Raw genomic sequence first — 16,006 nt, 5'->3', positions numbered from 1 at the left:
ATGAAAGGATCCAGGCCAAGGTTACGATTTGAACTCTCCATAATAATTTCACCCCTTGCCATTAGGGAGTATATGAAATATACAAAGAAAAAGCCTGATTAAATATGCATCTAGCTTCTCAGCATAGCGGGCACTGAGGGGATTGGCGGCTTAATGCAAGGATGCCGTATGTCCTACTGTAGTCCTAATGTACGCGCAATGATATAGAAGTGGGAGGCCTGAAATAATAATGAGGAGCAATAAAGCTGAATAATTCAATTTAATTGATGCATGATGATTACCAGTGCGGCTCGCTGCATAGATCCAGGGCGGTTACTAAGTGACTGATGTTACTTTTACTCTATTTTATGTATTTTATCAATGTATTATTAATAAACCGTTATTGAATGGGGAGAATAAAGAGTTTAATAAGTATAAAAAATTTTTGTGGTCTTATGGGGCCGCATTGTAAAACTCAGAATGGGCCCCTCTCCCTATTAACAGCCTATACAAGGGTGCTGTGTATCACTCATGCCTTTGTGTAGTAAGTAGGACTGTTATTTTTGTGGATTTTGTGTCCTCACACTGCTGTGCACTTAGATCTCTGCAGTGAACTGCTCCTCCCCTATTCTGAGACATATGCAAATACGTTTTCCAGGATTGGACAATGATAACCACACCTCTTTTATTACCTTGTAAGGCAGCCCGGAATGCCCTAGAGGAGGATCAATGGCTATAAGTCTCCTCCCGCCTTCAAGGCAGCCTTAATTGGCAAAGTCTCTGTAAGGTGAACTCTTTCTCCTGTACCATCTCCTATTCTCAGAAAGACTCCGATAGTATTCAGTTTAACCAAAAGCTGTAGGAAGACTTTGGAGCAGATCAATTCAGAGAGATAAGATCACTATTGCATAGTCAAAACAGACTCCTTTTACCTTAATGTCCCACCTCAAAACTTATATATTTCAGAATGTATCTGTATTGATTTACTACATAAATCATACAACTTTGGCATACAACTTTGGTGACTCCCACTAGGGGGAACTATCTGCCTATTGAACTCAATAGATGCAGTGTAACTCTGTATGCAGTGAGCTCCATCTAGTGGCAGCTGTAAGTAGTTGTAGCTATGAAATTAAGAGAACAAGAGACGTGGTTTAGTGCTGACCCCCTGCCTCCATAAGCCTCCTCTGTGGGAGCCTTTTCTGTAGGATCAGAGGTACCAAATGTGGCACATGAGGCAGCTGAAATGTGCACTTGTGGACTAGTGGATATTGGCGGCAGGGGCAGCGCCAGCACTGGGAATATTGGGCAAGTGCTGGGGCCCAGAGCTGCTGGGGGCCCACATAAGGCTGTACATAAGGAATCCTTGGGGGGATAAGGGGGCTGTATCTAATGAATCCATAGTGGGGGGGGGGGAGAGGGGCTTATATAAAATAACCATGAGGGGTCTGTGTATAAAATGAAAGGGCTGTATATGAAATAATCATGAGGGGGTTGTTTTGTATGATAAACTAGGGAATATTTTGAGGAACAGGAGGACTTTTAGTTTCTGACTTTTTAATGCCGCCATAAGTTCACTGCAAAGGGGCCCACTGAGGCTCTATCGCCCAGGGGCCTACAGAAACCTGGTCCATTACTGGTCCATTATTGCTGATGTGTCCTCTGTTTCCCCATGCAGGTTTTCTCAGTGCAGCGGAGACACAAGGTGTGCTTGCCCCTAACTGGGTCACATCAGAAGTTTGCAACTGAAACTGGAAACAACAACGTCCATGGATTGGCCCCCTCACTCAGCCTGGACTCGCAGTGGTGCCTGTGACTGTTAGATGTGGCTGCATTCACGAATGAAATCCCCAGTGAACGTTGTGTTATGATGCCGTCTACAACAAGATCCTAAGCAGGTGAGCGAAGTACCGGGGGGGCCATATACAGAATCTATAAAAAGGATTCCATCAGTTATTTCTTCTCAGAATTCTAAATTGTAACATCGCTTGGTTATTCCTCCTGGAAATATGTGAAAACTTTGACAACTGGGTGTTACCATTTCTCCAGTCAATTGGGTTGGTCACTTCAACTTGATTGGACAGTGAGAACATTTGCAGGATCCCCACCCCCCTATATTGATAAGGGTAATGGGTAATGTTAACACCCAGTTGACAGTTTAGTCCGTGAGAAATTACAGGAATACTGTGCCACATCCTGTTGCTTAGAGGGAACGCTGCATGTTAGTGCTCAATGACTGCCAGTCATTTCCAGACTGAACTGTAGAGAGATCCATTCTGTTAGTTTCAGCACCTAATCAGGAATGGTACTGTCAACAGGGCTGGAATAGACAACGTGGCCACACCCACTTGACAGTAAACATTCTATATGTAACAAAATGACTTCTCAGGAATGGATGGTGCCAGAGAAAAAAATTCCAACTGTACCAGAATCAGTGGAGTAAACTCCTTCCAAATCATGCAAAGATTTAGAATTGGTGAAAGTGGTGAAATGTCTTTTTTTCAAATTCTTACTATGGAGAGATTCCAGAAATCTTCAAGAGAACTTTATCAGCTTTTACATAAGGTAAAAAAATTCCTTTTAGAATTCCCTCTTTTATATGAAATGTCATGCATGTAAAAAAAATCTTATTCAAATCAATCATATTATCCAGAGATGAGTCAATTTTAGAGGCTGCACAGGTAGTGTCACCTAAGATGTCCCTACCGTAGGGTCTATGGTACCTAGAACCATGCGAGAAGTGATCTTTCGGATTGCATCAAAATTGTGGTTCTGTAAACTGCAGAATCGGAGACACAGATAGTTAAAGACGTAGAGACCTTCTATAGCTCACAGATCTGAAAATCTAAAGTGATTTCAAAGAGAATATTGTTATCTTTAATATGATACTGAACGCATGTTTCTAGGTACTACAGAACAGAAGATAGAGGTGTCTGAAGTAGTGTTCTCTTCCTTCAGGCTCTAAAATGACCCATCTCAGACAAAATATCACTCTTCTCTGCTGAGATTTTTTATTGATAAATGGATAAGATTTTACATAAAGAGGGAATTCTAGAAAGACATTTCATCCCCTACCTGAGGGGTCTGCTAGTATAATGGGGTAAAATATGGTGACAGGTTTGCTTTAGGTTAGCCCATCCAATACAGGGTTTCTCATTTAGAGCGGTCCTCCTATGTATATTTGCATGCATCCCACATACGCTGTGTTTCGTGGAAATGTCTCTTTTCGGCAGGAGACGCTTTCCTTCTCTCAGTTCAGTAAGATTGATGTGTATTTGTTTATCTTTTGGGAAATTAACTATAGACAGACAGTCATTAAGATAAGGGGAAAATTATCATTCACAATTAACTCTGCTTGTAGGGAATCCTGGTAAAGTGCCTGCTATTTAGGGTTCTCACCGGCACGCTTCCCACCAATCAGCATGCATCTGCTACTGTGCCACGAACCTTCAGCTGTTCTACAGTCCCGGCGCGGATAGCACCAATCATTGCCGCCATATACAAAGGTCTGGTCACAATTACCGGATACAGAATTTCTCTTGGCAACTTGTGTTTTCTTATTCACAGAGCAATTTTCTAGGAGTACTAGGAGTGGAGTGGCTGGCTTGATGGTGGCTTAGCTGTGGGTGCAGCCATAGCAGCTGCTCTGGGGCCCACAGTGCCAGGGGTCCACCACTAAAGAATGGAGGATGTGCTCTATTATATACTATCATATAGTTACATCCCTGATGCTGCGTGACTTTGAAGGTTTGGCTCTGGGATACTTTGAATGTTAGTTTCCTAGCATATGGTAAAAGGGAGGCCCTTGATGTTAGTGGCAGGCCAGGGATACACACAACAAACAGAGATATTGTAAGTACACGGTTTCTTTATTAGGAGAACTTCAACATCAGCGGGAAACACTGACTGAGAGGTAGAACTGCTCTCTTTGAGAGCTAGCAGGGCAGTCAGTTGGATGGCTGTGGCAAGAGCATAAAGCTCCAGATAGCAGGAACAAAAGTACCTCAGCCTGAGCCAGTACTCAGCTAGCCTGGCAATAATCTTCAAGGAGCAGGGTTGGCTCTGCTGAATTAGCAGCACAACAATCAGTAGCAATCAGCAGTGTGTTGATCACAGCATAATCTCAGAACAGAGACCCAGAACCCCAGACAGAGGCCATTTTTATAGACTTGGTCTGTCTAGACAGTTCTAGAATGCAAGCCAATGACAGTCTGCAAAGCCTCAGGAATGTTACAAAAGTTACAGACATAGGGGTTCATTTACTAAGGGTCCGCACTATCGTTTGCATACCTGACGATTTCCAGTGTGCGCCGCATTTAGAAAAGGTTTTTGGAGCACGCGAATGGATTTTGGCGCATCGGCGCCGGGTTTCACATGACACAAATCAGGGGGCCGGCCGACGGATGATCCGACGGATTCGGTCAACGTGCGGGATTTAACATTCAAAATTGTGTCAGGTTAACAACATGAGATATAAACACTCTCTGTAGACAGTAGGTGGCATCAAGGTATTAATGTATGAGAGCTGAGCATGTAAATAATGGAGATAATGGGGGTCATTTACTAAGGGCCCGATTCGCGTTTTCCCGACGTGTTACTCGAATATTTCCGATTTGCGCCGATTTTCCCTGTATTACCCCGGGATTCTGGCGCACTCGATCGGATTTTGGCGCATCGGCGCCGGCTTGCACGCGACGGAAATCGGGGGCGTGGCCGAGCGAAAACCCGAAGGATTCGGAAAAACTGCCGCATTTTTAAAAAAAAGTGTAGCGGTGCTCGTGCTTACCTTCACTTGGTCCGGCTTGGTGAAGATCAGTGCATTCCGGGGAACTTCAGCGCAGCAGCGCCACCTGGTGGACATCGGAGGAACCTTAGTGAATTGCCGGAAGACCCGAATCCACCACAGAGAATGCACCGCTGGATCGCGAATGGGCCGGGTAAGTAAATCTGCCCCAATGGCTCTTAAAGAAGTGACCCTGCCTTAAAGGTGCTTATGAGCTTGAAGGTGGCATGGAGTCCAACCAGGAAGTTATCTGGGTGTAGAATTTAGTAAAAGCCCGTCCTGCGGGACATTACACATTTACATGATTGTGCTGCCCCAGACAGACAAGAGCAACATGCTGACCTGGATCACAGAAGGGACTCACCTAGTTCTGCAATCTCGGCATACACGACAATCATATATCTAACATTCCTAATGCAAAAGTGGGAAATCACTTTGGGAAAAAAAAGTGGGCTACAGGTCCGGGCCATTAGCAAATCTGGGCAGGTCACTCTTGGACCAATTTGCCTCAGTATTAACCTCCACACTAATGGAATATAACTGGTCAATGACACGGCATGCCATTTCTGTGGAGGTAATCTCCGTGGTCAATGATTGGTCCAGAGGTGACCTGAATATGGATGGTACACAGCTCTACCACAGTAACCAAAGGGGCAGCATTGACCAAGGGGATGCGGGTGGAGTGAGTAAACTGTCAGAGGAGCAAATGAAGATGGAATGTCCTATGGCACCGAAAGGCTATGTTCAGAGAGAAGATTTGTGTTAAATACCAATTAAAAATCTGCTTCCTAGCTTTCCAGCCGGGATTTGGACAGACATGTCCTATATTATGAACACCATGAGCCTAGATTTTTCTCAAAATGTAGGATATGTTGCTTCTATATGGTCTCACAGTAACTACAATGGGAGAGGAATTTGGGACAATTTTTCTACAGGGAAAATCTGTTCCAAAATTCATCAAATGAACATACCCTAAGGGAACAGAGGGCAGTAGGTCATAAAATCACAGAGGACCCAGGCATCTATGGTTCTGAATAGAGAGGGAGATGAAGTGGCTGTGGGGGGCGCTGGGGAGGAAATGTAATATGCAGGTAGTGTAGTACAAGCAGTACAAGTATGGGGCGGGGGGACCCTGTGTGATAAAAGGTCTGTGAGTGGGGGTTAAATCGATGTAATGGTCTGAGCAGTGACAGTCACTACATATAAGCTTCTGTTTGAGTGAAACACACACAAAGCAACTCCAAAAATCCACCTAAAGTGAGCACAGGCATGGCAGAAACTTACAATGGGGCTCATTTACTATGAGTCGCGCTGCTCACCTTCGATGCATGCACGATATCGGATGCACAAACTTAGTGAATCGCGGCCCAGTGTATTATCGTCGGACAAAGACAATGCACTTTTGGTGAACTCCAGGGACGGGGTACGTAAATGTGTCCTGTAAAAGATTGTTATCTAGGACTCAAAACAGTCCTTATCCTTCGAATTAACCCTTTTTAGCCAAAGATGGCTCACAGTACCGGGATGGAAGCACACACCAAGACACAACCAGTCTACAAAATGCAGAGTCACAAACTTTATTTGCACACAGCTAATGCCCCATCTGCATAGGGGCATAAAAAGGTGATAAAATACTGCAATGCTATAGGTTAGCTTGAATATCTCCCCATAAATTCACTTCCCCAAAACTTTATATATTGTTTCTCACACATAGCACAGGGAGACAGAATGTTTTTACTAATAGTCCTGAGAAGAAGACTCTGATGGCTCCTTGGTTAGGCCAAAAACATAAGATAAGCAAAAATATAGGACAAGAGTCAAGGACAGAACTGTCTCTCAGCAGATGATTCGGCCGGGATTTATTAAGGTAGTTCCTCCGCCGTCCACCAGGTGGCGCTGCTGCGCTGAAAAGCATCGGAACGCGCTGGAGTTCACCGGCTTGGGCTGAGTGAAGGTAAGTGCAAGCTCCGTGACAGATTTTTTTTTTAAATGCGGCGGTTTTTCCGAATCCGTCGGGTTTTCGTTCGGCCACGCCCCCCGATTTCCGTCACGTGCTTGCCAGCGCCGATGCGCCACAATTCGATCGCGTGCGCCAAAATCCCGGGGCAATACAGGGGAAATCGGCGCAAATCGGAAATATTCGGGTAACACGTCGGGAAAACGCGAATCGGGCCCTTAGTAAATGACCCCCAATGGGTGAAATGGCCACAGCTTTATTTAAATCACTGTAATAAAACAAATAGAGGAGGAGTCAGGTGACATGCTAGGGGTGGGATTCACCAATATCCCAATCCACAGCTGCCTGACATACAGGATCGCCCTTCATTGGGCTTCGGAGGATAGTCCCAATTTCTCTCATCATGCAACAGTCAATTAAGAATTTTACATGGTGCAAGATAAACATTATCAAAGTTCAACAAATAAAAGTCACAATCATTTTCATAGCATTATATATGTAATAGGTAAATAACCAGTTGTAGACTAGTGATAGAACAGGGCGGGTGGGAGGGACATGTTTCTTTCTGTGCTTTTAGGGAGTAGAGATGGTCAAAGATCCGGCTCATTTGCTCAACGGCTCACGACACCCCCTTTAACCCAATAAAATTGGGTTAAAAGTGGTGTGGTGTGCGATCCCTATTATATATTTAATAGAGAGCCGTTCAGGTGCCAAAAGAGCCGGCTCTTCTTCGTGAGCAGAGCCTAATGAGCCAGCTCACTAAGAAGAGACGGATAGGAAGTGACATCTACTCCTGAGCCCCTCCCTTCTCACATTACTACACTATACCACCTACTCTGTCCTTTTAAAGTGGACCATCATCTCACATCTATACTATCACATAAAATTCCGGCGTTATAGGTCCTCCTTACCACCGTCATGTTCCTTCTTTGCCTATGGATCCGGATTTGTCATTCCTTCAGGCTGCTGCTTCTCATGTGCTCCAGACATCACTGTAGCTCCACCTCCTCATGCTGCAGTCTGGTCACTGTGTGGAGGAGGGGGAGCAGAGGGGCTGCTGTGACATGTTTCCCTGGGCTGGGAACTGTCAGCGGCTGCTAAACACTGCAGTCCTGTGATTTCTTACAAGCTCAAGTTATCATATGGGAACTTTGGAGCTTCCCTGTGCCCCTTAGAAGCCTTAGGGCTGGGTGACCACCCCAAAAACCCATATGGTAATCTGCCATTGCTGCCAACACTGCTCCACAACCCATGCTTCTACCCTTAACTGCTATAGTATAGTATACTAGAAGCCTCCTACACATGCTCCACAAGCAAGGGCTTTGGAGCACAGCAGTTTAGTTCAATGTTTCACAAGTCCATGTTTCACAGTCCTGCTGCTACAAACAATGTACACCAATGTCAGCAGGGCCCTGACTCCTATTGTTCCATATATTTGTACTAGTGATGGGAAGTCTGGCTCTTCTTAGCGAGCTGGCGCATTAGGCTCCGCTCACTAAGAAGAGCCGGCTCTTTTGGCTCCTGAACGGCTCACTATTAAATATATAATAGGGAGCCCCAGGCCAGTCAGTCACACCACACCACTTTTTAACTTTTACCGGGTTAAAGGGGGCGTGGTGAGCCGTTTAGGGCGGGGTTTAGTGAGCCATCTGCTCACTGAGGTGAGCCGGCTCGCATCGTTCACGCTAACGAGCCGGCTCTTTGTGCCGTTCGCGAACAACCCATCACTAGTTTGTACTCTGTAATGTAATATTATATTTGTATATGTCCCCTATGATTTGTAAAGCGCTGCAGAATTTGGTGGCGCTATATAAATAAAGATTCTTATTATTAATGTATGATTACATGAATCTCCAGGGTCAGTACCTAACGGCTGGTGAAAATCACCAACAGATTGCTTGTAAAGGGATATTACTTTTAATACGGCGATTACTTTGTACCTTTTATATTCATTTTATATCTTTGTATTCCCAGGCCCATCATCTATCTGGCACACCCACTGATACCAGTGCAGACTGTGGCGGCTGCTTTTGGAAAACAAAACCCGCTCACCTTCACGCCGACACCTACGCTCCTAGGTCAGGAAATAACAACAATTATTCAAGATGGGAGATCTGAACAGCTCAGTGGATTTTTACCCAAAGAACCAACGGAGAGAACAGAACCATGCCGGAGGTTTTGGCTGCACTTTGCAGGAGCTGCGCTCCCTCATGGAGTTGCGAGGAGCTGAGGCCATTCAAAAAATACAAGATAGCTACGGTGATGTCAATGGCCTGTGTAGGAGACTGAAGACTTCCCCCACTGAAGGTAACGTAGGGAACCCCCATGTTGTCCAAATATTCTATATAGGTGACTATGAGTGATTTGTTGACTTGCAATTCAGGTTTAGGGGGAAAAAAGTGTCTTTTTTTCCCAGAAACAGCGCCACCCTTGTCTATAGGCTGTGTCTGATATTGCAACTCTTTTACTTGAACAACAGATTGCTTTTTTCCTAAAATTTCTGTAATTCAATCATTAATAACAGAGGTTTATAAAGAAGAAGGGACATGCATTCTCCTACCAGGAAAGAGTTTGTGTTATTTTTAACTTTTTTTGTACTAAACTATAGGGAGGACATAAAATGAGGTTCCCATTTTCATTTCCCTCCTTTAATGTTCCCTTTAAAGGAAACCTACCATTTGCTTTTATGCATTATGAAGCAAACATACCTTGAGAAGGCTGTAACTACACTGATGCAGGATCATGTCTTAGTCAATCCCTGTGCTGAGTGGTTTTGCTGATAAAACAGATATAACATTATGATAATGAAGCTCTGCCCCTTCTACGGCTCCTTCAGCACATGGTTTAGCGCTTGTCTTAGCAGTGAGTTTTTCTCTGCAGTAGATGATGATGCAATCACTGTTCTCCCTGCCAGACAGAATAATAAATTGCTGCACTATCCCCCAGCTGCTGTGTATGAGTGATCCAGCTCAGGTTGATTAGTTATGTCTTGACTAACCTCCATAATTATAAGCTCCAATGTGTACTGTGTTTATGTCAGCCAGCCGGACCCAGCTTTCCCAAGGTCCTGAATGTTATAATGGTTTTTCCAGCAAAACCACTCAGCTCAGGGATTAACCAAGATATGATCCTGCATCAGTGTAGCTACAACAGTCTCCAGGTACGTTTGCTTCATAATGCATGAAATCAAATGGTAGGTTTCCTTTAAGCCTTTGTAGCTGGTGTGGGGCAGCCTGGAGCCTGCATAAAGCGATCACTAAGTTAAGACAGACAAAGCCCCTAAAATAACTATTGATAGAGGCCCCTGACCACATAGCATTCAGGTTGATAGCATTGTCCAGGTCTAGCCCAATCAGTCGGATGAAGACTGCCATGGGCTCTGGGCTGTATGGATATTATAGCCCCCGCTAGTCCCGAATTCACTAGCTACATAGGGTACTAGATTCAAGCTTCTTGGAGATTGGAGGATCTTGGGCAGTGAAAGGGTTAATGTCAATTTTTAATATAAATAGGGGACTAAGGCCTAGAATGGTACATTCATTTTTATGTATAAAATTATATTTCTGGTCATCAGGGGCAGTGGACTGGTAAATTTTAGTATACCTGATGATCTTGAAAAAATCAGCAGATTTAGTGGTCTAGATTAGTGAAGGGGTTAATGATAAAGAAAACTACACGGCAGCTGTGTTTTATTACTCCAAAACTCTATACAGAACAGGTGATGAACAGTTCTCTCTATGATCAGGCAGAGCAATCAAGGAGCAATCACCCCAATCACTGAAGTGAGAGGTCAGGAAGCCTACGTAGCAGAAGAGCTTCTCTAATTAGGGTCTAGAATCTAAATTGTGTGTCTCCATGGACTTAATGATGAGGCACAGCGCTTCTGCTCTGCCCGATCATATAGGAAACTGTGCAGAACACTGGATGTGCTGCATGTATTACATAGATGGCCACTTGATTTCACTTCCTCATTCCCTCCTCTAAGGAAAGGCTTGTCTGCCAGGGCTTAGGATATTGGATGACTACTACTGGACCCCATTAATGCACCCGCTATGGTGATTAAGCTTTTGACCTGGAAGTACATTACAACAATAAGGAGGCCATTTCAATAAACCACATAGTAATTAAACCAAGGCTCCATCTTGCCAGGAATTGTATGGCAGCGCATCATTCCCCAATGATATCACTTGTGCCGCATATGATGGCCCTGCAGAAGGCACAGCTCAGCTTCATCACCGATATGCAGTAAAATTGTTTTATAAATGACTTGTATACAGAAAATAGACATTTCTATCCCCCCCGGGACCATTATCAAGAGACACGCAATGTCCATATAATTCAATGAAACCATGAGCGGAGTAACAGTAAACGAGAAAGTGAAGTCAACAGGTCCCTATAGTGTCGTGAAACTCGTGTCTTGATGAAGTTGTGTCTCACCATCAATTTAATATTATGGGAGGACGTGAGCAACAGGTGACTACAGGCTGTATCGTTGTTCAGCCAAGGAAACTATGTAACATCTTAGAAAGATTGTATCTATGGGTTACAGTTTATTCTACAGAGAGAAGAATATGGGTGCATAAAAGTTCCAGATCATACGAGCAAAGTGAAAACCTTTGGTTTCCTATTGCCACCACTAGAGGGAGCTAACTGCATTGGGAAGTAGCTGTAAGATTATATATGTGGTGTAGGAAGCAAGCAAATGTAGGAAGCGGCCGCTATAATTGGTGGATGCCCAATCTCCATGGTGGGGCTCATTGTGGACTGGGATGCTTATTTTGTTATTTTAACGTGTAACGTAAATATATTGAACAAAGGTGCGATGGATTTAGAGATACAAAAAGTATTTTTTTTTAGTATAAGATAGTATTGACTACATATGGAATGTGAACGGTTACGGTTCCTATTATTCTGCCTATTTTTTAGATGGTGCAGTGTTAGCCACCACAGTTACATACTTATTGTACAAGTTGAGCCCAGAAAACTTATAATTATAGTCAAACACATTTTACATTTGGACTTGCCAGGATGATCATGTCATCTACTGTATGTTCACAATTGACCTCAGCAAACCCCATAAAGTATTGCTTTAAAATTGGATAATCAGAGTAGACCTTTCATATGGGGAAAACTCAGTAGCTCCCCCTACCATGTCTTATGGTCTTGTTATGTGACTTTTCCCATTTATTAAGAAAAACCTGTATTTATTGATTATTAGCATTGCCTTCTCAAAACTTTTCAAGACCCTTTTCTTCATGGCGTTAAACGAGATGTCCAGTGTTATCCACCATTCTCTTACACAGACCCTACTTTCAGTTCTTCCATCTATTGGTATCTATTAGGAACGTGTGCTAAGTCATCTGCTTCTGTTTCCTGGATACTCTCCTTATTATAACTAATGTAGTTAAATATTAAAAATGTCAGGCAGCCTGGAGTGCTGAGTTCTATTTTTTCTGCAGTCCATACCATTAGCTTGCCAAGAGTTCTGATCAACCTTCATACATTATAACTATTCTCTTCTCTACCTACCTGATCACCCTTCAGTCTGTCTGACCACCCTCCAGAGTGCTTGTCCACCATATAGTCTCTCCAGTCACTCTGACCACTTTCCAGTTAGTCCTGCTTCCCTTCAGTCTGTCTGCTCTCTGACCGTCAAACCACTGTTCACAATGTCCAATAAGCCACAAATTGAATTTTGTAACCTACTCTGGGGTCTTCCGAACACTCTAGGCTCTAGGCTTTCAAGCCAACCTTCAGTCTACCCAAACAGCCACCTTTCTTTCTCTGTACTCCAGTCTGTTTCACCACACTCCAGTCCATCTAACAACCATGGTTTCCAACAACCCTCCAATCTGTTCATGCTTGATCCTGTCAGACAACTCATCAGTCTTTCTGAAGATACTCCAATTTTCATGACTACCATCCAGTATATCAGACTATACTCTGTTCTATCTTCTACCCTCAAGTCCATCAGATCACCCTTCATCACTCTCCAGGCTGTCTAGACAAGCTTCATTTAGACCCACTCCAGTCTCTCCGACTAAGTCTTTCCAACCAACCTCCAGTCTATCTGAACCACATTTCACTGTCTGTGACGACCCTCCAGCCAATCAGACTACCCTCTATTCTGTCTGATCACCCTTAAGTCTTTCCATTTATGCTCCAGTCTTTCCAGACAAGCTTTATTCTTCCCAACCACACTCTAGACCAGTGATGACAAACCTCTTAGGTACTTCTTTCTGCCTTCTCTGTCATAGCTTTCAATCGTATCAGTACCCTGAGTACACCAATACATTAGAACGAAGGAGGACAAATTCAGGTTGCCCTGAATAGGAACAATTTTCAGGTCTGGAGCCGGGAGCTACAATGATAATTTAGAACTGCCCACATCTTCTCATTCCTCCTGTGGCAGATTGAGATAGCACTAAGTCCAGCAAATTCTGGGATTTCTGGGCATCCATGAAAATACCATGCAACACCATGCCTGTGTGCCCACAAAGAGGGCTCTGAGTGCCACCTCTGGCACCCATGCCTTAGGTTCGCCACCACTGCTCTAGACTGTCCGACTATCCACCAGTCTTTCCAGCCACCCACCAATCTGTCCAACTATGATACCGTCTTTCCAATCACCCTCCAGACTATCTGACAAGTCCTCAATCTGTCTGTCCGTCCTCCAGTTTGCTGACACAAAGCCTTTCTTTATTAACTGTTGAAAAACAGATCTTGTTCCCAGGTTCTATTAAGTCTTTGATATTGTTACCTCCCAATTATAGATAAGGAGTTTTTTTTGTTTGTTTAGCAGATCCCTTTGATATATAAACTGCATTGTCGAGAGCCTCGATTCACAGGACCAGAAATAAGTATATTCTTTGAAGTAACACATTTATTACACTGACCTACTTACTGTCTCTAATTCCTGAGGGTAGTCTCAAGTTTTGAACATTTTCCTCTGAAATAAATCCTGTGTTTCCGTAATGATTCCAAGCGTAATAATACTCCTCTGAAAGTGGCCATAGATATGCCAACAATGTGGCCGATCCGCCCGATAATGAGAGGCCAGAGCCAAATTTGATGTGTCTAAAATGACAGCAGGACCAATGAAAATTTCATTCATCTCACATTTTATTAGCTCTGCCTCATTTGGTACGTAACTGCTCAAACCTTTATTCCAATAGCAAAATTGCATATAATCCAACTTTTAAGTAAAATACCTTACCCCCAGTGGCATAACTATGCACTGGTTGCAGTTGTGACCAGTCCAAAACTGCATAACCATATGACACATTGATCTCCTTTGCCTTCTAGCAATTTAAACATTGTAAAATCTTCAACCTGTGCACTGAGATTTACTACTGCAATAAGATTCCCACCCCCCACTTCCCTTTAGGACATAATTAACCTTTTAATGGCAGAATTAGCAGTTGGTAAGTATATAGTGAAATAACTCAGGCAATGGAGAAATATGCAGCCGTGCTGGTTCCAATATTCTCCTTTTACTCCATTCTCACTACTTCTCACGCCGTATTATAGAGGTATTCACCACAGAGCTAAGCCACTGTATCAAAGATATTTCAGTGATATGTTTCCAAAATACATAAAATTTTCTTTACAAATTAAACATTTTTAAGGCCCTATTTTATTTTAAGAAATGTGAGCTACTACAAGGTACCGATGGGCATGATAAATACTTTTGTGAGCACCTTAAGCTAAACTTTTGGCCTAGGACCCATAAGACTTTAGTTGCATCCCCCTCATAGCTGGATACCCTTCAGGTGCCACTTCTACAAGCCCTGCATCCTTTTCTAGAGCAAATACATTCTCAGAGGTGGTATGCACATGCCAAACCTCTTAGATTGGCTTTGGTACATTATACATTTTACCCACGGTAGAACAAGACGTCATGTTGGGTCAAGTGGCAAATCATTTTAATACCAATTGGGCAAAAATCTACCATTTACGCCAAAACAGCTGGAATAATATTTACTAGGACATGAACTTGCAATTTAGCGCCACATATACACATTACCTGGTAGAGATTTGATGAACAGGAATTCTATAACATGAAGAGATTACATTACAACCAGAAGATGAGTGTCCACGTAGACTGGTCTTGTAACATACAAGATCTTAGGACTGTGAGTGCTGTTCTTAAAGGTGTTTTCAGCTCCACGGTCTCTTTCATGTCCAGAACGTTCTCTCTGTGGATCTTTCATTTCCCGGATAAGCTTCTGTGTCTAACAATATAAGATATCTCAACTGAGTTCTCGAACTTTCATGAAGTCATATGCTTGATCTCACGGAGCTTCACGGTTCTTATCTTCAAGAAGTACTTGGTGATATTGTAGAATTGAGTGGAATTCTGTATATCCACAAAACTATATAGGTTGTGAATACAACCGAACAATATTCTATTCTCCAGAGGGGTCACCTCATGGTCCCATTGCAGAATTGAAATCACATTCAATTTGGAAGCTACTTATAAAACAAAAAGGACAATGCCAATGATTTACCTTTAGGAGTTTAAAGGTAGTAGTTGCACCAGGCCCTGGTTCACCATTGACATTTTAGATGTTATCAGTTATGGTAGAACAATGGAATTAGTCAACCAAGCTCTGGACTTGGACATGCCTGAATTTGCTGAGACTGTCTCTGAAAATTAGGGACTATCCTTGAAAATTTAGGACAATCCAAGTTATTAGTAGGTAACATGTAGGTAATACTTAGAAAAAAGGGAAAGGACCCACAATCCTTATGGTGAATGGAGTTGGTACAATGTTTTGCCCAGACCGGTAACCAGACGTTGTGATGATATCCTTGTGACAATGACTATGACTGTGTCAATATCTATGACTTTAAGATATAGGGCTTCTATCTCCAGAATGCATGTAATTTCTGTGCAATTATTGTATGAAGCAGGAACAGTAGTCTTTCACAGAATCTTCTAGTTCTTACATATATTATATTGTCTTGTAAAGTTCTGCGTAAATTGCTGAAGGTATTCTAGTGAGCCAGACGTAGAGAATAGCATAGTCTAGTTTATCATTGCCGATACTGGCACAGGAAGACTAAGCTCACATCTGCTGCTGGCAAAGCTTTCGGGCCGTCGTCCATGCCTCCCAACTGTTCCTCAGTTGGAACCAATTTTCCCGTCCTTCTATCCTTCCAAATTGTCCCTATTTTGAGGCTCCCACATGAGGAGATCTATATAGGATAACTCCTACACTAGCTCCCAAAACATGTTTGTCTCCAAATTCATTCCTAACAAACATTTGATGGTAATGTTATAC

General features: G+C 43.1%; 1 protein-coding gene across 5 annotated transcripts in view; it reads left to right on the top strand.

The window, feature by feature from the left end:
- Positions 1–16,006, top strand: part of ATP2B3 (ATPase plasma membrane Ca2+ transporting 3) — a 132,733-nt gene that overhangs the window by 42,731 nt on the left and 73,996 nt on the right. For all 5 annotated transcript variants that reach the window (XM_072124017.1, XM_072124013.1, XM_072124014.1 and 2 more), the window contains exons 2-3: positions 1,658–1,877; positions 8,694–9,026. In XM_072124017.1, the coding sequence (XP_071980118.1) occupies positions 8,825–9,026 (202 nt within the window). In that variant the 5' untranslated portion in view covers positions 1,658–1,877; positions 8,694–8,824. The remainder of the gene's footprint in view (positions 1–1,657; positions 1,878–8,693; positions 9,027–16,006) is intronic.

This window comes from Engystomops pustulosus, chromosome 9 (assembly GCF_040894005.1).
Source record: "Engystomops pustulosus chromosome 9, aEngPut4.maternal, whole genome shotgun sequence".
Classification (NCBI taxonomy): Eukaryota; Metazoa; Chordata; class Amphibia; order Anura; family Leptodactylidae; genus Engystomops; species Engystomops pustulosus.
Note: the sequence above shows the minus strand (reverse complement) of the source record. Positions and strands in the feature narration are given on the sequence as shown.